At 39.9% G+C, this 24,715-nt stretch overlaps 1 protein-coding gene across 2 annotated transcripts in view; it reads left to right on the forward strand.

The window, feature by feature from the left end:
* The window catches only part of TENM1 (teneurin transmembrane protein 1), a 1,758,425-nt gene that overhangs the window by 724,167 nt on the left and 1,009,543 nt on the right, over positions 1-24,715 (forward strand). For both annotated transcript variants that reach the window (XM_069211839.1, XM_069211847.1), the window contains one exon: positions 18,926-19,166. In XM_069211839.1, the coding sequence (XP_069067940.1) occupies positions 18,926-19,166 (241 nt within the window). The remainder of the gene's footprint in view (positions 1-18,925; positions 19,167-24,715) is intronic.

Here is a 24,715-nt window from a genome sequence, read left to right on the forward strand (position 1 = left end):
TTATTTTATACATAGATTGGTAACTGTTTTCCATTTATTACACAACCTGCAAAGTGATTTAAAATATTCAGTTAGCATTCTACTGCCCTACAATAATTTAATGTGCCCTGTCCAAGCAATTAAACAAAGCACACAGAAATTACCTAGCTCAAGAAACTGCCTATTGAAAAACACATGTTCTCTCCAGAGGCACATTCTTTTGAACAATTACCATATAAAAGTAGCAATCAGAGGTGAGTGGAATTAACCCGTAATAAGAAAGTCAGTGAGGCTTACTAGAAATATGCTTAAGGCCTTGTGTTCACAATAGTCCTCAAGATGGGCTGCCAATGGTTTGTCAGTATCTTATTATCATTATCATTAAATAACAAGATAATAAGTATGCATCTATTAATCTAACAAAGAGAGCCACGTTGTCACTGACTATTGTTTCACCTGATACATCAGAGCTATCTTGCAGACTAATAGTCATCTTGCTTGAGTTGCTGTTATTTGTCATTATGCTGTGTTAGTTTCTCTACAATGTAAAGAGGCTTTGCATGGTGTACTTTTCAAATAAATATTACCTATGTTATTTGACCCCACTAGAGAAAATTATTTGTGTCGCATTGTGATACTAACTATGGTGTGTATCTCAATATAGCCTTAGAGCCCAACGTAGTGGTCTATATCGGCCATTAAAGGCCCGCTCCAGCATTAAAGGCCTTAGCTGAAGACGAGGGCCTTTAACAAGGGAGCAGGACTTTAATGGCTGGCCAGTAAAAACCCAGAGCATCCCATTGTCTCCAATGGAGCTCCCAACATTCCAGTGTTATAATGAGCCTTAAAGCCTGCACTAGCTTTCTTATCAGGAGTTCATCTCAAGCCAGTTTCTGTTTAGCCAAGTTCTCACATTCACAAAGATATTATGACATGCTCCTTCAGCATTCTGGTTGAATAATTTGTCTCTTCCTCAATCTGTACCTTTTTGCCCGCTCGTTCAGGTGTCAATGATTTTTTTTATTTTTTATTTATACCTTTATTAGGCCATGCCATTGGCTCATCTTCTACTTACTGATTTAAGATTGATGGAGTTAATTATTGTATAATGGTAATAACGTATTACTATTTTTCTCAATGGCATACATGAAAGAGTCAATAAAGATACTTTTTTAGAAAACGGTTTAAAAGCGAATGAGAACCTAGGCTTTCTCAAAAATTTGATTCATATTGATGGAGAATGTGGAGTCTGAAGAAAGGAAAATATTGCACCCTGGAGTTTCTTTTTATTTATGTACAGAGTCACCAATCACTACCTCAACTGTCAAAGATTATCCTCCAGGTTAATTTTAGGCATTTCAATCAATGTTATTGCATATATTTGTATGGCTTTGATTAACTCAAAAGTTTGTAGAATTAAAATCATGAGTCAACTCATCCTTTGAAAGTATGACATGCTGACAATATTTTCTTTATGTGTGTGTGTGTGGGGGTGTGTGTATGGGTGTGTGTGTGTGTATATAATATATATATATATAAATATATATATATATATATATACCTTTAATTTGTGTATCTTTTAAAACAGGGCTGTCAGGTTAAATATAGCCGCAATTCGGATTTTAAATAAAATTTCTCAATTTCACGGTTTGATAACGCCAATAGATTTCAGAGATACTACAATAGGTATCAATATTTATTTGGTGCTAAGGAAATGCAAATCAAATACATTGTATTGGTTCTCATATTGACAGCATCTTTGAACCATGCACAGCAGCAACATGTTTATCGTGTACTCACTTTTGAGCTGCTGCTTCTCGGATGCCATCAGCACCCATGTTGTAAATCGTTAGCCGAAGAATTGTGGCAGTCCATGAAATAACCGCTCTCCGCTGGAGACCCTGAAAAACTATTTCAGCAACACCCAGTGCTCAGGAAAGCTGCCGAAACACCAGCACCAGGGTCTGTTACATGCATGAAAAACACATCCAGTGAATTCATTCACTGCCATCCATGCCACAAATTAACTAACACCACCAAAGCGAAAGAAATCAATTTATATTTAGAATAGAAAGCAGCTGCTTCATCAGTGAGCCCTGCTGTGACCTAGAATCGTTGGTGAAAGGTACTTGACAACAGCCCCTGCCACATCAGCAGGCTCCCTCCATGTCAGAAGCATGATTCTGTTTTTCACTGTGCCACAGTTGTTCCGCACTCTCAGAATCCAATTGCCTCGATTGCATTTGGTCTTCAATCTTTAATCCACTGCCTGTCACTTTTGATAGATTTTCACTCTTTATTTGACCTCCCATCTAACATCTATGTTTCACACCTGTGTTTTATTTTAAAGAAATGATTTGCTGTCCCAACAAGTATTTTATTTAGTTCATAACCTTTGCATTCCTGTCATATTCTAAATGAGTTACTTGTGTCGTTTTATCAGCATTCACTACTGGTATGCTTTTTTGTTTTAATTTTGCTTTCAATATCTTTACTGATTCTTTTACATTCTTTGAAATGTTAGTTGATGCAGCAAGGTAGAGTCAACTAACTGCTGGTGTTACCCATGCATTATTCATTGCAGGTACTTGAGTTATATTAAAACTTATGCCTTGCCTGTGAAAATGTGTTTAGTCAAACAAAACGTAATTTGGATCGAGACTAATAATTAACATACATTCACAAATTTATTACTAGAGTGCAAAGGTTCAATTCCAGTTTATTACCACCATACAGTCATAATATCTTGAGAATTCAATGCTTAAGGCCTCAAAGATTCCACATTACAATAATGTTATGGAGGAAAACAATTTGGCTCTACACACAAGATCCATGTGATGAGCATGAACCTATTATCGCTAAAGGAAAACAGTAATAATGCAGACCGAATGCATTGCACCAGTTTTTAAGAAAAGACGTATAATGCGTGACGATGAAAGAGTGACTGTGTTGAGTGTGTGCTAGTATGCTTTATTGCAGGTGCACTTGAATTAAGAATAAAAAAGAAGAAGTGTGAGACCTGGCACCATTGGCGTGGTTTCTCCTGGTTTTTGCCTCTGTCTCCTGTATTTTTGACTGTGTGCTGGATTTCGTTTTTGCTGGTTTTGGTACTCTGGGCACTTTACCACTGCTGATCAGTGCTGAAGTGCAAGTGCTCCCTGTGTAAATTGTGATTATGATTGGTTATCTGTGATTGGCATATTTGATTTACTAGTAAGTCTCTAGTGTATGGCACCATTTGTGCCCAGGGCCTGTAAATCCAAAGCTACTAGTGGGCGTGCAGCACTGATTGTGCCAACCACATGAGTAGCCCTGTAAACATGTCTCAGACCATCCATTGCAGTGTCTGTGTGTGCAATTTTAAACTGTCATGTCAGCCTGGCAAGTGCACCCACTTGCCAAGCCCAAACCTTCCTATTTAGTACATGTAAAGCACCCTTAATGTAGGCCACATATAGCCCCATGGGCAGGGTGCAGTGTATTTAAAAGATAGGACAGGGGCTGGTGTGTTTTACATGTCCTGATACTGAAATACTGCCCAATTTGTTTTTCACTACTGCAAGGTCTATCGCTCCCTTAGGTTAACATGGGGATTGCCTTGAAATATCTCTTAAGCGTAATTTCCCATTGGGATCAGATACAGATGTGGAGTTTGGGGTCTCTGAATTCACAATTTAAAAATAGATCTTTTAGTGAAGGTGGTTTTTAACTTGTGTGCTTGAAAGTGCCACTTTTAGATAATGGGCATTTGGTTGCTTAACCATTCTGTACTTCTGCCTGGTTGTGGAATACACATCTGGTTAGGAAGACAGTTGAGCTGGTTGTGGATTCACTCTAGACAGTCACACGAAGGGAGCGGAGGTGCGCTCCGAGTATCCTGATGGGTCTTCCTGGGATGGAGTGGTGGGAGGAGCTAACACTTGCACCTGAATAGGGCTGTGCCGGTCCTTAAACAATATAGTCTCCAACCCCCTAGAGTGTGTCTGGGACCATGGCAGGAAAAGCAGGGTTTTGCGAACTACAAAGACTTCACTTTGAGGTTTACCTACTTCAAAACCAGAAATGAGTATAAGTATTGGACCCAAAACCCCAGACTTTTAGAATACTACTGGATCAAGAGGAGACTCTGCCAAGGTTAAGAGCTGAAGAGCTGTGAGGAGGAGTACTGCCCCTTTGCTGTGGGTGCTTTGCTGTGTTGGCCTGCAGTTGCTGCTTTTTCTTTGGAGAGGGCAAAGACTGGACTTTGCCATGTATCCTGCTTGTGAAGTTTCTCCATGGGCTTGGACTGAGCTTGCATTAAAGACTTCACCTGCCAGCCCCTGGGTTCTCTTGCTGCGAACCCTGACATGCCAAGAGGTGCCCACTCCAGTTCCTGGGCCCTTGGGAGTTAAATCTGGCAGAAAACAAGAAGACAGATGGCCTGTGTGACTCCAGAACTGCCACTGCTGCCGGACTCGAAGCCGCTACCTGAACCCAAAGGTATGGTCCTCACTGAAGCGCAACGACTGACACCGTAGTGCCTCTGAAGTCCAACAACATTGTGAGCCCCGATTGCTGTGCCACCAATGTCCGTGAGACCCAACTCCTCTGCGGCACCTGTGGCCACGTGGTGTGACCGCAAACCTGAGAGGTCGCCCCATAGCGTCTTGACCTGCTGGGCGCATCAACCCCTCTGTGGCCTCCATAAGGAACCGACCCCTTACCTCTCCTGCATAGCAGGAAGGAACCAACGCCGCACCTCCTGTGTAGCAATATGGAACTGATGCATTCTGGCTCCAGCGACACCTCACCTCTCTGACACCGTGCCATGTCTTTGACTCTGCCTTGTTTCTAAGGTACTGTACCTGGGGTCAGTGCGCCTCCATCACCAGCCCCGCACTCCCTCGTGAGTGGCGTCGGACTGTTGGGAACGACTCCATCACAAGCCGTAATAGCAAAAGTTGGAACTAGTATGTTTCTAAGTGCTTTATTGTGATTTAATCTTTTAAAATTAATATCTTTGCTTGTGTATGTTGGATTGTTGTTGTTTTGGTGTTCTTTTACATTGATAAATATTAGGTATTTTTCTAAACAGGTGTGGTGTCCACTTGTAGTATTTTCACTGTGTTACTCTGTGGGTACAAATACTTAATTCATTGCCTCTGAGATAAGCCTGACTGCTCGTGCCAAGCTACCAAGGGTAGGAACAGGGGTTATCATAGGAGTGGGACTCCCCTGTCCCTACTTGGACAGGGTATAAACTGGCTGCCAACTAGAGACCCCATTTCTAACAAGAAGGAGAAAAGATACAAATGATAGCTGGAGTATGGGCTCCAGGCACAATTGTTGCCCCCTTAAGAAAGCTGAATTCCAATAAGCAGCCCAAAAAAGTGACCTGGACTGCAGCTTGTCAGATTGCTTTTGATTGCCTGAAGGCAGCCACATGCACGGCACTTGTATTGAAGGCACCCGACTTCTCCAAGGAATTTGTTGTGCAGAGTGACGCTTGAGAGCATGGTGTGGGGACAATTCTAGTGCAGCTAAATGCAGTGGGCCTAGACCAGCCTGTAGCCTTCATTAGCATGAGTTTACTCACCAGGAAACAGAGGTGCAGTGCAATTGAGAGAGAAGCTTTTCTTGTGGTCTGGGCACGGAAGAAGATGTCATTCACTAAAGTTATCACTCAATGTGAGCAGCACCGAGTGGGTAAAGGGAAAGGTTAAGTTGCATTTTCTTTCCTGGAAACCATGCCCACCAATGTATAAATATAAGAGAGAGTTTTCACTTCCACCAAGCGAGTCTTGACTGGAATGTCTCCTTTCTACATTATGTGAGTGCAACTGGTGCAAAGTGGATTTTGAAAGACGTGGCATGTTTGTAAAGGTCTTGGACTAACCCCAAGACCCTCACAATTGTATGAATGACCTCTGGGGTATTGCTTGCCTGTTTTAATGACAGGGGTTTTACACCAAAGGTTCATAATTAATAAACCACACCTTCAGGGTTTCTATGAAATAAATGATGTTAAAATAGAATGACACCACCATGGAAAATGGAAATATATTGTAGAATAAAACTCGATGTATGCCTTGGTGCCTTGATATAATAAAGAATAAAATACCTTATGACATACAATTTATTTAACCATGCAGACAAATATTTCTGTACAAACTGATGTTGAGGTATGGGCCAAAAGTGATTCAATCAATCAGGGACTTGAAGAGCGTGGTTATTCACCCATAAGGGTCTCAAGGCACTGGGGAGGAAAGCGGGGGTGATGAGGATCAGTCGAAGAGCCAGGTCTTGAGGTCCTTCCTGAACTGAGACAGGGTGGTAGATGGACTGTGGTGGATGGGGAGGGTGTTCCAGGTCTTGGAGCCATGTGGGAGAAGGATCTACCTGCGTCTGTGGTTTTTTGGATGCAGGGGACTTCGGCGAGGGCCTGGTCGGCAGAGTGGAGTTGTCTGGTGGGAGTGTAGAAGGAGAGTTTGTGGTTGAGGTAGGCTGGTCCGGCATCGTGTAGGGCCTTGTAGGCGTGGGTCAGGAGCATGAAGGTGATTCTCCTGTCGATAGGCAGCCAGTGCGTGTCTCTTAGGAGGGCAGAGGTGCGGCTGTGCCGTGGGCCATTCCTGATGAGCCAAGCGGAGGCGTTCTGATTAGTTGGCCGTTCACATTATATGTCAAGTTAATTTGCGAAAGGAGAAAGTTATTACTTTAAAATACCTACCTTTTGCTCTGGTATTGGGTACTTGCAATATTTTATCATTTTTATCTTCGATGTAATGCTTACACTCTTGTCTCATAGAGTTCCATTGTGAGGATACTGTATGGGCCCATTGCTCAAATGTAAACTCAAATTTGAAAGGGTGTTACACCTAATGTAGGAAATGGCCATGATTTTCATGGTGTACCCAAAGATTTTGACCTTGACTGTTTTTGTTGTTTGTAGAGCTCTGTGAATGTTACCTCTGCTAACCAGTGATGAATTGTTCAGGGTTAGTGCCAACTTTTGCCGCTAACCCTGAGCAGTACATCAATAGCGTAAAAAATTCTGACTCTATTGCCCCCAACCCTGTGCGATGATGCTCTGTATTTTAAATACGGTGCACACATGGTGGGAGTAGTGGGGCGCTAAGGGGTGCAAGGAAAGTGGCTCCTGGCAAACATATATTTTTATTATATATGTGGGTGGTATAAATACATACTGCAGCCCACATATGATGTTTAAATTCAGCACCATAGGTCCATTTTCTTTACCATCTATCACGGTGCTAGATGATAGGTAAATAGATCAAGTTGATGAAAACAAGAATGTCACACTGTACATAGTGCTAATACCAGCAAAATCACAGTGCAGAAAAAGAGGAAAGGGGTGTATTACTGTGCAGAAAACAAGACTTTGCAACATCATCTGAATAATAAAGATTCACATAAGTAAACGTAAATTGATTTGCGATGTCAGTGTAATTGTCATCACACCTGCTTACTTAGTGTAATTTCGGGAACTTCGTGCTGCACTCTTTATGTAAAATTCCCAATATTATACCAATACTCCACTTCAAATAATTATGCTCCGTTTGTGGTAAAATGTAACAGTTAAACAGTAAAAGTGTATCACATAACAGAAAGCAAGCTGTTGTTTTACACAGAGCTTTGTTTAAAAGCATCCTGGTGGAAATAATAGCTAAACTACAGTGGAAAATGACGGATTTAATTAAGCAAAGTTTCAAGTAGTTTTGCCGCAGTGTTGTGTAATTATTACCCTGAATCACACACAATATTACAGAACATATCTCAATGTGTTTCCTATAAATGAAAAAAAAACTCGCGAGAGTATACAAATCTCGGGTCTAGGAATAGCGCGAGAGCTTTGGAAAATGGTGCGCAGTGAACCATTGGATGTGATGCTGATGCTTGTCCCGTGATTACTTTGGAATATTCATTTTCCACATGGCGGGATTGTACTTTAATGTTCGCTCAAACTGAACAATCCATTGGGGTATCATAAAAAATTACAGTCACTTAAGAAGTCAGGTTGCAGTTTAGCCTTTATTACAATAAAGTTCCTTTAAATATAAAGAAGTCCTTGTCTGAACAGTATTCATAATTTAGAAGGCTTGTAATTGCTGGTGTAGAACAGTCGTTTTGCTCACTGCATTACTGTAGCAATGGTCATCGTAAACACGGTGCTAAAATGCGAATTAAACTGAAGCAGACCTTTACAGCCCTAATATTTCACTGGATGTGCAGTTCAGCCAAAATTTAATGCAGAAAAACAGCATAAATAAATCTCTTGGTTGTCACTGTTTAAAGGGAAACCATTGCACAAGCGTTCCAATTCAGTTTTTTTCCATTTGTGTTGAAATTGCACACCCATTAAGTTACAAACTTACAATGCATCACAAATTTGTTATTGCATGCAGCTGACATAAAATTGCCCAAGGGAAAAAGTTTGTTTTGAAAAACGGTTGTTTAGCATATGAACACATTTGAGATTCGTCATTGAAGCAATCCCTGGCTTTGAATGTGCTTGTTAATTTTGATTTGTTTTCCATCGAACTAACAATAGCGTTTTACGTACTGAAAACTGCAGAGAAACAAGCGTCATCATTGGCTCGTGTTGGCTGGACCATCATATAGCAATAAAAAAGTATGCCTCTGTTAATTTACAGTCTGTTTCACAGTAAATGAGTAAATCTGCACATCGTAAATTTATCACTGTAGTGTCCAGATCTTTAGGCCTTTTTTCCATAAAAGAATTTCATGCGCCATTTGGCGTGCTGTCTCATTATGTATACTATTTCAGGAATGGCACAGGGATGTTCCGCACTTGAGGCACAATTAGGTTCTCCTATGGAATTTTAGCTATACACCAAAAAGATAATTCTTTAAGCCTTTTTTTGCAATTGGGCACCAACTACTGGAGGGAGACCTAAGGCCTTAGGTTGCCTCATGGAACAGAAAATCCTATATACCGTAAATTGTGCAAACACATTTTTTCGAATCTGCTTAACATGGATCTCCTGATGATTACTAAGTTAAGAGTAACTGATCTAAAACTGATGTTTTCATTACAAGGCTTTGTGCACGAAGGCATGTAGTGGGCACACTGATTGCACCACTGTCCACCGTTAAACAGGCCTGCCAGGAGCAAACAGGAACAGAGCACCCTATTACAATCAATGCACTGTCCACAGGACAACCTTGACTTGCATTATATTAGTGAAAGATGGAGTAGGTGCTTGAAGTAGCCACTCCATCTTTCCTTGTGCTGATGGCACCTGCCTGTATTTTAAAGTGAGACTAAAGATCCCCTCAGCAGGTGGGTGCAGTGAATGTCCGGGAGGTGCATAGGGACTAATTTCCCCCACTGCAGAGATACATCAGAAGAGGAGTGGACATGCTGTCTGTGACCTGAGCGCAGACCTGAAGAACTGGGCCTGCTCCCTCTTTACCCAAAAGTGGCATCCAAGGGTCAGTTGCATGACCTCCTGTATCACTACTGGGACACAAAAAGCTGCAAGAGGCCTTGTACTGAAAATGCCCAGCTGACTAGTAGAAACTGGAGCTGTACTGGACTTTGCTGTGGCCTCTGCCTGGCACTCTGAGAGTCTCTACATACTTTCCCCCAGAGTTCCTAATGGCCTTAGCACTGTACTAATGTGATTCTTTTGGCATCTGAAAAAAGTTTGGATACTGTTGAAATCCTTTTCTCCAGAGATTTATTGGGACTCAGCAGAAAATATATCCAACTGGTATCTCCACAGTGTTGGACTGAATTCCTGGTTTGTCCCCCTCAAAAATCTCTACACCTTTGAAAGAACAACTAAGTCCCATTCTGCATCATCAGGTCTTAGGTAATTTTCAGAAAGAAATCTCTAAAGTTCCAGAGATCCAGCAGGACCAGTCTGCTTCAGATATCTAAACTTCAGTTTCACAGCAGAGAATTTTGACATTTTGTCTTCTCAAACACTGACAAAGCTCCATTCTGTATTTGGACTTAAAAGACATTTCAACACTTTTCTCTGAAAAAGTGTCAAAGTGCAACTTAGAAAGGTTTTTAAACATTTTGACTTCCAGACTTTCACCAGGATCAATCTACTTGATGTATCCGACCAAGGCTTCATCACAGTTGGCCTCAAAGCGTATCTAGATCCTGGTCTACTATGACAATTACCTATCATTAGCACTTTATGGATCTTGGTACTATTTTCTCATCCAACTGTAGAAATTCATATCTCAAATCCCCCTTATTAAATGGTTTTATATTACTCATAAATGTGTTCTCTTTTTTAAATTTGATTGAGGAGTTTTATTATATTTGTGTGACTCTATTGAATAGGCATTGTTAAAAATAGTTTTCACATTGCCTTTGATTTAAGTCTGATTGATTTGTGTCACGTTATCAGGGACTGAACACAGGTTTATTTAATTTAATTTTTGTGATATCTAGTGGATGGCTCCCTTATCCTTTAAAGAGAACACTTGTCCACTCCAAGCAATAATCAACTTTCCTAAACTATAAATAAAGGTATTAGTTGAACAGCAGTATACCAGATGGTTTGAGCTTGGGTTGAACATAGGTTCCTTGAAGAAATATAATGACGGTTCAAATTCTGCATATAACTTTAATTTTGCTCCATTCAGCCCAATGTAGTGCATAAATCCTTAAAATCTAATTCGGTCTTTTTGAATACAGATGTATTGTGGTCTTGGCTACCGCATTTTAGGAAAATAAATCTTTTTTTTACTCCTTGTTTTTAAAATATGCATTGTCAATAAATGCTCTTCTGTCTGTCAATTACCAATGGATATTTTATGGAATTTAGTTCTGAACGTTGGTTAACTTACAAATGTAAGCATGCTTGACCCATGTAAGCTTTTGGCCAACTAGTGTAGAGGCAAACAATGAAAAAATATTAAGCCATCATTACATATCTAATTAAGCCGTCATTACATATTTACTGTGTAGGTAAGATGATCACCAGATACAATGTGAGTAATCTGAGGAACAAAGAGCAAACTATATAAAATTAGAAGTGTGCCAACACAAATTTCCCCGAAGTGCAATTTCAGCAGGCAGTTTGTCCATGTACAAATTGACCATGCAAAAGGTCTACCACAAGCAATTTGTCAATATGAAATTTGTCCTCACAATAATTTAAATATGAAATGTACTTTACTGTTGGTGCATTTTGCTCTGCAGAGCTTTGTGAATCAATCTCCTGAAGAATTTGGCCTGAATGAATGGTGTTTGTCTAAAGTTCTTCCTTTGCTATTTCCTTTCAGAGTTTGCAAAGTTGATTTTCGTAGACAAGCTACATGTTTTCAGATTTAGCAATGATATACCCATTTAACTATGAACTTAATTTTATATTCTATGGGCTAGATGGTTCCCTTATATGCGCTTCAGGTAATTTCAAGCACTTCAGACTCTTTAAATATGCATGCACCTTAACTCTTTTAGGGATCATTGTGTTCTATTTTTGACATACTTCGCTGAGAAACAATGCCGACCTCTTAATCCCCTTTGGTAAATGATGAAGCAGAGTAATTATTCTATTCACGTTTTGTGAACTGCTTATTAGTCTTCACATGTCACTTATAAATTGTCCTAACCTTTTCTTAATACAAAGAATGATCACAGTGTAACATTCGCTTCCATGCTAGCAAAATCATATCAAACATTCCAGTGTGATCCAATGCAGCTGCACCCCATTCATCAGCTTGTTAACAAAAAACACAATTGCATTGAAAAATAAATCACAAATACCAGGCCCTTTTGTATTCTGGTAGTTTTGTTCCCCAGGTGCATTTTTTATGAAGCTTTAATGATCAACCTTCGCATGCACTCTCTGATTTTACCTCAGGTGGGAGGAGAGGGGTGAAAACACTGAAGCACATTTTAAGAGAGCTATGTGTACTTGCTTAATTGTTTTCAGAAAAAATATTATATGCAATCTTGCTCTATAACTTGTATTTAATTATGTCTATATATCATACAAGTAGAGATATTTGCTAAGGGCAAATAAATCTTAGGACCAGGCCCGGCAGTTTTCTATAACACAATAAACTATAAAACTATTATAACAAATATTAATTTAGATATATACATACAAAATATATTTACAAAAATATCAAAAATAAAACAAATAGCAGTTAAACCACATATAAATTTAAAATATTTCCCTATATTAAATTAAAAAGAAAACAAGAGATAAGAATACATTTAACTAAGAATATGTTAAACAATACATACATTTATAATATAATTAATATAAAATTAACTACACAAACTCATAATAGTAATATATATTTAAACATTATTAGGACATTATTAAACTACAGCAATAATATATATCCTACTCCCATTCCAATCCATACAATCCATATAAAAGTAGGGAAAGCATTGAACTCAGGAGGGGTAAAATGTACTATTCCCACTCCAATCTGTGCAACAGCAGAGAAGTCTTTGGACCAATGAAATATAAAATTTACTTTTCCCCCTTCTGTGTATGCAACAGTAGGGAAAGCACTGTACTCGGAAGAAGTAAAATTTACTATTCCCACTTCAGTCTGTGCAACAGTAGGGAAAATGTTCGACTCAGGAGGAGTAAAATGTACTATTCCCACTCCAGTGTGTGAAACAATAGGAAAAGTGTTGGACTCAGGAGAGGTTAAATTTACTATTCCCACCCCAGGAAGTGCAACAGTAGGTAAAACGGTGGTCTTAGGAAAGGTACAATTTACTATTCCCACTCCTGTAAGTTCAACAGTAGACAGAACATTGGACTCAGGAGAGGTAATACTATTTCCACTCCAGTGTGTAAAACATTAGGGAAACTGTTGGACTCAGGAGAGATTAAATTTACCATTCCCACTCCAGTAAGTGCAATAGTAGGAAAAACATTGAACTCAGGAGGGGTAACATTTACTATTCCCACTCCATTGTGTGCAACAGTAGGAAAGGCATAGGACTCATGGGAGGTCAAATGTAATATTCCCTCTCCTGTGTGTGCAACACTAAGGAAACTGCTGGACTCAGGAGGGGTTAAATTTACTATTCCTACTCCAGGGAGTGCATCAGTAGGGAAAATGTTGGACTCAGGAGGGGCAAAATTTTCTATCCTTACTTCAATGTGTGCAACAGTAGAGAAAGCATTGGACTCAGGAGAGTTAAATTTACTATTCCCACTACAGTGTGTGCAACAGTAGTGAAACTGTTGCACTCCGGAGAAGTTACATTTATTATTCACACACCAGTAAGTGCAATAGTAGGACTAGATTCAGTAGGGGTAAAATGTATTATTCCCACTCCGGTGTGTGCAAAAGTAGGAAACGCATAGGACTCAAGAGACTTAAATTTACTATTTCCACTCAAGTGTGTGCAACAGTAGGGAAACCGTTGTACTCAGGAAAAATTAAGTTTACTATTACCACTCCAATGAGTGCAACAGTAGGGAAAGTGTTGGACTCAGGAGGGGTAAAATGTACTATTCCCGCTCCAGAGTGTGCAACAGTAGGGAAAGAATTTAAATAGGAAGGGGTAAAATTTACTATTTCCCCTCTCAAAATGCAACAGTATGAAAAGCATTGGACTCAGAAGAGGTAGAATTTACTACTCCCACCCCATTCACTGGTACAGTACAAACAGGATACTTCACTTCAATCAAACAACATATTTTAACAACTCTATTAAATACAAATAATATAAAACATAACTTTAAAAATACATTAATTAGGGAATTTACATGATTAATTTTCAATTAAATAATGCATTATTAAACATTAATTAATTATAATTAAATTACTTCCCACCCTCTAACCCTATAAAACTCACAAGCCACACCTAAAACTTAACTGAAAAAATAAAGTAGAGAATTTACCTAATTATCAATTAATTCATTATTAATAATTACAAATAATGATTAATTATTTGTAATTAGATTACATCCTACCCCAGGCCCCTTCAAAACCCACAACCAAATTTAACACTAAGAATTACAATAACCAATTAAATTAAATGTAAAAATGACTAAAAATGTACACGCTATATTAAAAAACATTAATACTATTTATACAAACAATTTATAACATATACAATTAACACATATACTAAAACACACACAAAAATAATTTTAAAAGATATTATTGACAATATTTTTGCAATTGATATTAACAACATGGATATATTTAATATTCGTATTGACAATATAGATTTTTTTAAACGATATTAACAACATAGATATTTTAACATCGACATTTACAACATAGACATTTTTAACATCGCTATTTCTTACCTCTAAATTTGATATTCCTGTCAAAGATATTTCTGCATCACAATATTTGTGGACCATAACATTTACAACTCGATATTCCTGTATCTCAATATTTTAAATTTGATACTTTTTCCGAATACCCCAAGCAGAAATCTCATCTTTCTGCTTTCTTTGTTTTACTCCTACAGGCCCTTCCCTCTATTATCAACAAAGTTCACCTGTGACCAAGCAACCTTGAATGTGTGTTTCACTGCTCAATCTCTGAAAATGAGAGACTCTATAATTCCTTGATGTCTCAACAACAAACAGGCTGGAGGTACAGTCCCAATCAAAACATTAAAACATTAAAAATGGCATGGTAGTCTAAGAGACATTTTGGGAGAGCAGAGAATCCTAACATGATAAAAAACTCTGCACCTTTTAGGATCCAAGAGGTGAACCTGGGGAACAAGTATAGGAACAAGTTGCAATCCTCAATACAATTGCATTACAAATTCATTTTCTTCTGGCGTCAATAATGAGGGTTGATTAAAGTTTTAAAATATTTATTTTCTGATACATTTTGAGTCTTTCTTTAGTAGTCTTTCTTTATTAATCAATTAAAAGCTACAGAACATAGCATAAAATGTGACCCGCAATCTGTCCCTATTCTAATATCTTAAATGTGTGAAAGTAGAAACATTTTAGTCTGTGAATATTGAAAAGAACAATTCTAGTAGCAGTCTGGTCTGCAAAATTATCATCATTCATAAAGAATATTGTAACAGACTTCTAAATAGAGAATAGTCTCAGCAGGAAACAAATCTCACTGGGTCCAGAGCCCAGAGAGAGAGTCTGGGTCTGAGAGAGAGTCTGCTAAATTCTGCCAATCTCTGCACTAACTGTTCTTTCCCTGGGAACACATTTATACACATAATGTGAAAAATACATTTTAGCAAAGTTGTTTCATTCAATATATCAGACATAAAATCAGGAGACGTGTTTTCTTGGGAACAGAACAGTTTCTGTAGATGTGACTTTCCGAACTAAGAGCAGTCTGAACATGCAACACACTAGGCCAAATTAAGAGTTTGGCAGACAGGATAGTCAGGCCTCCAAACTCCGACAGGGTGGCTGCTGTCATAGTAGCAAGCAGCCTGCTGGACCTGCTAGGTGTTTCCCGCTAGGCTGACAAGCAGAAACCTTGGTTTCTGCCCGACAGCCTAGTGGGAAACAGGTTACAACATTGTCTCTGGCTTGAAGCTGAGCCAGCAGCAATGCTGTCACCTGCAGGGTGCACCAGCACCCTCACGATGTTCACTGTCTGCACAGCAGACAGTGAACATCGTGAGGGTGCTGGGCAGGGGGGCCCCTGCACTGCCCATACAAAGGATGCCGTGTGGCCCCCTGCACTTGTTCTCTGCCATCCCTTTTCAGACTGGCAGAGAACAAGGTTATAATCTGCAGGGCAGCGCTCCATGCAGCACTGCCCTGGCGGATTGCGACCTCCACCTGCTGTCAACCTGTCGGGATCACCGATCCCAACGGAGACGGCAGAACCTTGGCAGTCTGGCCACCATGGTCCTGACCGTCACCGCAAGACTGGCAGTCTTAATTCCGCCAGACTCATTATGAAGCCCACTGTGTATGTGTCAACATTAGATTGGATACATTTGCATGCACTTTGCTCTCTGAAAAAAACACTTGTACTGAATTTCATTCTCATTTCATCACTTACCTTTGCACACATCTTCACTCCATAAGCTTATTAAAAAAGAAGCAAGTTTCAGATTAGTTTAGCAAATTTTGAAATTTGATTGCAGGTCACCCAGAAAGAAAGCATAAAATAGCTTTCTTTGCTACAGGAGGAAGTTGGTGCCACCCAGAAGCCATGCAAAGGTTACAATAGAAACATTTCTACTAAACTAAAGTATGTTAGAATTTGTCAATTTTAGCATCTCCAAAAAGTGGAGCAAATGTGGGTCATGAGAAGTTTAAAAAAGAAAGCGCACATTTAAATGTGGCTTTTAGCTAAGCCTAGATTTCACTCATGGGTGTTATTTAATTAATGGATTTTACTTTCTAATAAAACCTCCAGAAGCTTTCAAGCTGGGCTTCACCCACTGCATAGCCAAAGCCAGTGAATTGGCATCTTCTCAGGGGAATCAATTCACCTGAGCTCCCAACAATGATTACCACCACACTTCAAAGGTTACAAGGTTAAGATGACGGACTGGAGATACATTCTGGGGTCTTTATTGTGAAACATTTGCACTGTTTTCTACAATAATTCTGGAAAAGACTTCCATGCAAACAATAGCTTTAAAACTGTTATTTGTCTCTGGTGGAATCAATGATCAAATTCAGTACAAACTGCACCATGCATAGAGGAGACTGGAAATAGGTTTCTGGTTACATAAAATTGTCCTTAATTACAGTGCTGTGTGGACGTTACATTCATCCACAACACAAATGATCCATCCATTTGTTTTCTGGTGTATTAATTACATTCAGTAATTACATCCTAGTGTAAAAATCATGGTGAAGTCAATTTACTTGCAGACTCCACCACTTCAACCATTACCTAATTTGCCTGATGTATCGGAAAGTCATTTTTCAAATTCAGAAAGATAAAGGGTTGATTATTGTTGCTGAGATTTATTTCACATGGTGACCTGCAAGCCACACAAAGATACGAAGGGCTGCCTAGGTCCAGGAAGTCTGAATCAATGCTAGATTCCTGTAAGGTGACTTATGAAGTATAGTATTCTAGCCTTCGCAGCAAGAACATCAAAGGTGATGGGAGGAATGTGTGCATTAAGTCTAACCACTGGCAATCGCACAGGGTAGAATTTGAGCCCATCTTTCCTTTGCCCACCATTCCACCTCAGTTTGTACGCAGCCATATGCAAATCAGTTTTGACCTTGTTCCAAAAGGAACAGTCCAACCCAAACTGCCAAGCCAGGTCCTCCTTCAACTGGAGCACAAGCAACCCAAGACTCGTTTCACCCTGATTGGGGATCTTCAGTAGGGTGTAGCTTGGGTCCAGTGGCACTGGGAACAAGGGACCCACATCTGGGCACACCCTTGTCCTTGGTGGTACATCAAACACACTAACTGTCCTACTATAATGATAAAGTGTATATAAATTAGTTGTAAATATGTCGTCTGTGTGTAAACCTAGTTGATTTAGAAATATATTCAATGTTTAATCTTTGATATCTCTCTCTCTCTCTCTCTCTATATATATATATATATATATATATATATATATATATATTATATATTTATCAAATTAGCTGTTTTGAGTCAATATCATATCGTGTATTGCCATCCGCTCCATTCACTTAATTTCGGAATCCTTGACAATCTCTGTCCAGTAACCATAGAGAGTTATTGTGCTATTCAGAATATCTTGCTTCCCTAAATCTGAGTTCCAATCTCCTGGTTAATAATGCATATTTGTTAGTATAGGGAGATGGCCACCATGCCTTCAAAGATTCCAAATGAAACATTATTTACTAAATGTAAAGCTTGATTAATGAGGTTAGTTTAGTTGTGAGGATATGGAGAATGTAATAAAAGCAATGCTTGGTTAACTACCATAATCTGGTTTTGAGATGCCACAGGGCCACACAGTGTGACTACAATCACATGCATTTTGAAAATGTACCACGAAATTCAAATTAGTGATTTTCTCTACTATTGTTTGACATATGCGAGGCACTAATTGCAATGATATCCCCTAAGACAAATTATGCCTCATAATGTTATATTGGAACTTAGCTCATTGCCTCATTTTAGTCCAAGAAACTGCTGTTATTTAAGTGTTCAATGTTTCATAAATTCCTCTTTTCAGATAATTTTCAGACAATTAAGGGTATCATTATGGGTTTGGTGGTCTGATCCTCAGACCGCCAGACCCATGGGGAGGAGACCACCTCGGAGCTGGAGTTCCTAGTCCTAGTTACAAGTTTTCCTCCGGTCTGACTGGCAGAAACCTCTGAATCAGGAAGTTTCCGCCAGTAACCCCAGTGAAAACCATGTGCCAGCATTGGCGTTGGCTCCTCCGGAAGCAGTCGCACAGAGAGTGCCCCCACCATAGCAGACAGTGTGCCTTCCGAGGGTGCTGTGCAGGGGGCCCTTGCACTGCCCACGACATGTCGTAATGATACCCTTAGCAATGTTTCGTCAGTGCCAACCTAGAGTAAAGTGGCATAAAAGTGGCACAATTGCAGATCTAACATTGCGTTCATTCCTTTCCAGATTACAACAAGGCCTACTGCTTTTGTTTGACTATTCAGGATGCCGAGGCTCCTGTTGAATATATTGTACCTTAGACCCTTATTGTCATAATATGTTCTATGTCACAAGCATATTTATTTGAAATATTCTAGCCTGAAGAAATCAATTAAATGAAATATATGGTATCATCCTCAACCAAGTAAACTTATTATTAAAGTAAAAAATGAAACGTCAACAAAGACTTGGCTAATAGTTGAATAGCTAATAAAAGTTAATTTGTGTAAACAATATCATGTACCTTCAAATGAAACCGAGGACGGTGCGCCTCCATTAGGGCTTGATTTCTAAATGATCACCTTTCTTTTTTACTTAAAACATGTTAACTCGAATCTGAACAATGTGATGCCTCAATTAGCTATGAGAATAAAATGCAGTTTCTCTTTCTCGTTTATGTTTCTTCTAGATGTTCCAGCCAGCCCACACAACCAGTTCACATTCAGACCGCTACCGCCGCCTCCTCCTCCTCCGCATGCATGCACCTGCAGTAGACAGCCCTCTCAAAAACTGGACTCTCTCCAGAGGAGGTCAATGACAACCCGCAGCCAGCCCAGCCCAGCCGCGTCCATCCCGCCCACTAGTACGCACGACTCTGTCCATCTGCACAACAGCTGGGTTCTGAACAGCAACATTCCACTCGAGACCAGGTAACCATCTGAAGCTCCCACACTCTTGTGTAAAATAAATCTTCATGCGTTTGCTATGTTATGTCGAAATTACACACTGATATTTGTATTTTGATTACAAATTGTATGCTCAAATTACAGATGCTGTTGCATTTGATCAATGTGGTTTAGATAAGTATATATCAGTAGGATTCTGTTGTCATTTCAGCAGGTCCTCACTCCGCAAGATATTCATAGCAAAGACCATTTTTCAATAAAAATAAATGATGTAAAATAATAAACGACAGTCAGAAAGAAACCACCTCGATCTGGTTAGATTAAAGGTTGAGTCTTGTTTAATATGATTAAATTGTTCGTTTAATTCCATTCAGCAAGTGTTGGACATTTGAGAAAGGGATGCTAATCACCGAATACATTTAAAGGGAGGCCATTGATGGGCATGTCTGCTGCACCTGGGAACACTCATTTGACGTCATTGCCTATACATAAATCCCGTCACGTGTCAGACTTTCCATATTCAATAAAAAACAAAAACAAAGGCATTTTGCTTCTCTGAATGAAATGTACCTCATATGCCCTTCTTCTAACGTAGATTTAGAATGATTCATTTGACCATAGCTTGAGAATTAATATTATTTATTGACCTTGCGATCTAGTTCATCACCTGTGCTGGCTGGCAGCTGCAATAGGGATTTTAACAGCCAAAGATGGGGTAGAAGAATAGATTTATATTAACATTGCAGGTGGTAGACAGGGGAGATTTTATGTTACATCAGCCCTTCCTAGAATGGTCTATGTCTACCTTAAGTCTTGGGTGAAGCAGTGTGACACTCAGGGGAGAGCGGGATTGTTGCTTTCACAGACAAGTGTTTTTTCGTCTAAAATTATTTATGCTTGGCTGCTCATATGGGCAGTTGACGGTGGGTTATCATGTCGAGAGTGTTGCTGTGTGGTTGGGTTGTATTCCTGGAGGGCATGTTTTCTCCCACGTCACACCCAAAACATTTAATGAGCCCCCAATTCAACATCACGGAAGATAGCTCTATCCTCGAATTCAGAAGGAAGCTGAAAACGTGGCAGTTCCATTGGGCAACTCTCAGACAGCTGAGTCTGCACCTTCTAGGGCACCTAGACCCCCTCTGGTTAAAATAGTTATGTACAAATGATGTACATAGTCCAAGCACACCATCATAGGAAACAAGCTAACGTCCTACCAGGACATGTGCCTATTATGCCATTTTTAGGTCTTAATTGAGAGGACTTTCCTTGAAGAAGAGCATATGAACAGTATTTTACACCCTACAAGACCCAGCCACCTTCATATCTGTAGTGTCTTGCATGTTTTAGGACGGAACCTTTCTGGCTCCTAACGGACTCCATATTAGTGTGATGTAATCGCTCGAATAGAATGTAATGAAAGCATGGTTTAGGATGTTGGAGTTCACAAGTACACAGAGAGGACTAAAGATGCTCTGTGTTTAGCATAGTCATTGGTGGGTACCCATGCTGGGGAGGATGCTACAATATCAATACAGTCAATGCCCTTTGATTAATAAGTACTTGAGGTATTAAAATTGATTGTGTGGCATTGAACACAAGAATTTATCAGCTGTTTACTCTTTGTTATGATCATCATACATAAACTGCTTAATGACACCAACTATCACCTACGGCCCTCCTCTTTCTGCAGTTTGAGGTGCAGAGATTTAACTATAAGCTCAAACACAATTTTTCAAAACCATAAGGCGTTCTCAAGCACTAAATGTTAGCTTTAGAGTTCACCAGAAGCTTCCACTTGTGGAAAATATGGATGTAAGACCAACAAGAAATATCATCTGGAGAAGGAAAGGAAAAGCAAAAGAAACATAAAAAATGTTCTGAAGCTTGAAGTTGTAGTATCTACTAGTGGCATGAGTTTCAAATACCCCGTGGAATGCAGTATGCTTTTTCATCATGTGAGATTTCACAAATATAGCGGCATGGCTGGCAAGCAGCTCCCTAGCACTACTTTCCAGGCTGTAATGTCATGCTGCAGTACAATACAAACAAACAACATTTGTTAACATATTAAGCCTTTATTCAACACAAGAAGTTAACTGCAAGGTTTACCTTGAGGCCTGCGAGGCCAAGATGCATAATGATTACATGTGAAACATACAAATTGGCGTAAGGTTCCATGTTTCAGTAGTAATAGCAACCAAAGTGCCTTACTGCACTGGGTGATGGGAGCATTCAATTGCCAATGCTGACAGTTTGTTTTACATGCCATATTTGTGTATCTTGCTCATGGCACCTGGTCCATATTCCTATTTGAGATTTTTTTTTTTTTAAATAGTGCAATTATAAATATTAGGAATTTTAATTTGTAGTTCTATTGTCACAATAATGTTGTTTAGAAAGATTTCTCAGTTGTGCTTCATGAGCTGGGGACTGGCTAGACGATGGAAGCAGCAAATGATCCTCAGACAGTGTGTTTACATTTCTTCCGCTTATATCCAGAAATCTTTCTTCCAAGGACTTGCAAGGGTCCTTTTAAAGTGAAAGGAACTAAGGATGAGGGCAAAGCAGGTGTGTCCTCCCAGGCATTTTCAAAGCCCATTCCCATTAGAAAAAGGACTGTAAGGCCGTCATTATATTCTCAAGGTTAAAAAGGGTTTTTGCAGCCATCTGAATTTTGAGCTGTGTTTTCCACAGTATCTGTTTTTCAATGACAGTTTTGGACAGATACAAATTATCTAAATGTGCAAAGGGTAAAGTCCTAAAAACGCACATCATGTCGAATTTGGTGCATTAAATACTGACTCCACATTTTATACCTCATTTTCAAGTAAACAATGTGGAATGAGAGGTATTTACCATGACGTGCAGTAGTGGTGCTTACTGATGCAGTAAATGCATCACCCTCATCTCTCTCACTATAACTCAGGGCTCTACAGGACACTTTTCCAAAGCCAATCCAGCTCCTTGTACTCATGGAGATTATTGGGAAGAGAGCGACCATCTTCAGGAGGAATCTCTTTGAAGTAAAGAGAAAGGAAACTGATTTTAATCGAGCCAGACTGTAGGGAGGTTTTGCAAACCTAGAAAGATGTTATCTTAGGATAGTATTGAACGTAAAGCATGGGAAGTGTTAGGAACTAGGTGTATGGGCAGCATAAGAAAGTCAAAGTGAAAGGCTCTTGACAGATCACTGACCATTACTGAGTTGCCGGAGGTTGACAGACCTTTTGACCCAGTAAATAGTGTGATGAAGCATCAACAAAAAACACGCTAAACAATTTAGACACTGTTAGAAATGGGGCCTTTGGTTGGCAGTCAGGTCACCCCCTGTCCAAGCAAGGACCCTCACTTTAGTCAGGGTATAAGAGAATCATCCTCAGCTAACCCCTGCTCACCCTCTTGGTAGCTTGGCACGAGCAGTAGGCTTAACTTCAGAGTGCTAGATGTACAGTATTTGTACCAACACACACAGTAACTTAATTAAAACACCACAAAAGGACACAACACAGGTTTAGAAAAATAGAAAATATGTATCTAAACATAACAAGGCCAAAATGAGAAATATCCACAATACACAAGTCAAGTTATCAATTAAAAACCAAAAAGAGTCTTCATGTAGTTTTAAACACAACGCTAATACTGTTAGCGTGAAAATGTACCTGGGTGCGTAAAAAATAACCAAGCACAGCCAAGAGTGCATCAAAAAGGGCTTGCGATGCGTCGATTTCACTCATGAATGTGACCTTGTGTCGTTTCTCCTTCAGTTAAGTCTGCGCGCATTGTTTCTTCTCTCTGCAGGAGGGCGATGCATCAATTCGGTCTGCACTCTCGGGCCCAGGTAGGCCTTGTTTTGTTTTTGCACACCCAGCGATGTTTGATTTACAATTCCTGCTGCACAAAGATCCGAAAACCACGCAGTGCGGGTTGCAATTTCATTGGTATCCTTCAGCGATGCTGCGCGTCGTTTCTCCAGCAGCGGGCTGGTTAGCAGTGGTAAAGTGCCCAGAGTAACAAAAATAGCAAAAACAGAGTCCAGCACACATCAACAACCTAGGAAACAGAGGCAAAAAGTTAAGGGGGACCAAACCAAGGATGAAAAGTCTAACAAAGTCCATACAGGAGCAGAATATCTTCGACTTGGCCCTCCTCGTTGCATTACCTTTATTTTGGCTGTCACTTTGATATGATCTTCAGGTAATTAAGCAATGGTAGGAGGCTCTTTCATTACTGGCTCTTGGCTTTTCTCTGGCCACTGATCTCCGGTTACATCTCTTTTCTCTGGCACAACAGGGGTTTCAACTTGATCTGAGCTAGCAGGAGTCACCTGACTCTGTCTCGACCCTTCTGTACCGTCAACTGCTGTTGACTCGCTCAGATTTTCGCCAGACCATGCATGCTCTGCATTAGCCACTTGTCCAGTCACCACACCTTGGCTAACCTGAACTCACTTTAAAAGACCCTTTGGGAACAGTCACTGTTTCATCAAGATAACAAGGAACCTTGCACAAGTTGCTTACATGAATCCAGTTCAGAAGATCAGCACACTCCACAGCTGTCGTAACTATATGATATGGCCCTTTCCAACACGGTTCCAAACATGTCATTCTTGCATGCTTTTTTCACCACCTATGTACCAGGACTCAGGTTGTGACAAAGTTCTTGCTGTGGTTATGCAGTTGCTCCTACGGCCTAGTGAGACAAAGAACAAACCACCTCAACTAGTCCTTTGAAATAATCTAGTACCAAGTGATCGGTAATGTTCAGAAAAGCATTTGCAGGCACTGCTGGCAATCTCATTGCATGCCCCATAATAATTTCATGAGATGGCAAGGCTGTCTTTCTGTCAGGTGTGGTGCGCATACTCATCAGGACAACAGGGGAAGCATCTGGCCAGTCGAGACTTCACTGTTCCATTAATATGCTTCACTAGTCCTGAAGCTTCTGGCCTGTAACTGCAATGCAATCTTTGCTCATCTTGTAATGCGAAACACAATAATTTAAGAATCTCTATGTTGAAACGAGATCCTCAGTATGATTCCCGAGAAGTTGGAAAACCGAATCAAGGTATCACCTCTCTCAATAACAACTTTGCAACTGTGAGGCTATCATTCCTTTGAATTGGGTAAGCCTCTACCCAATGAGAGAATACGCACTCCGCAAACAAAATATCCCTCAGCCCATTTCACACTGGCAATTCAATAACATCAAGCTGCATTCTGTTGAACGGTCCTCTTGATCTGCCTATGTGACTCAGACTGTATGTTTCCCTATATTCATCTGCTGACATGTTACACATCTGTGACACAGTACTTTAGCAACCAATCTAAATATGGGGTTGTGCCACGTGTGCCTGAGTGTTTCGATCATCATATCTCTACTTGTGTGTGCCTGTCCATGGTGATACCTTGCCATCGGGGACGATAAGCTATTTGGCAATACTTCTTTACTATCACTTGATACACAAACTTCATCTTCATTCCTCTGGACACATCCTGCTCTAACACAACTCTGCTTTTCTTCATCTGTCACTTCTTCTTGCAGTCTTTTCACTTCTGCCCAAGTATCAATGG

The sequence above is a fragment of the Pleurodeles waltl genome, chromosome 2_1 (genome assembly GCF_031143425.1).
Source record: "Pleurodeles waltl isolate 20211129_DDA chromosome 2_1, aPleWal1.hap1.20221129, whole genome shotgun sequence".
In the NCBI taxonomy this organism is placed as follows: Eukaryota; Metazoa; Chordata; class Amphibia; order Caudata; family Salamandridae; genus Pleurodeles; species Pleurodeles waltl.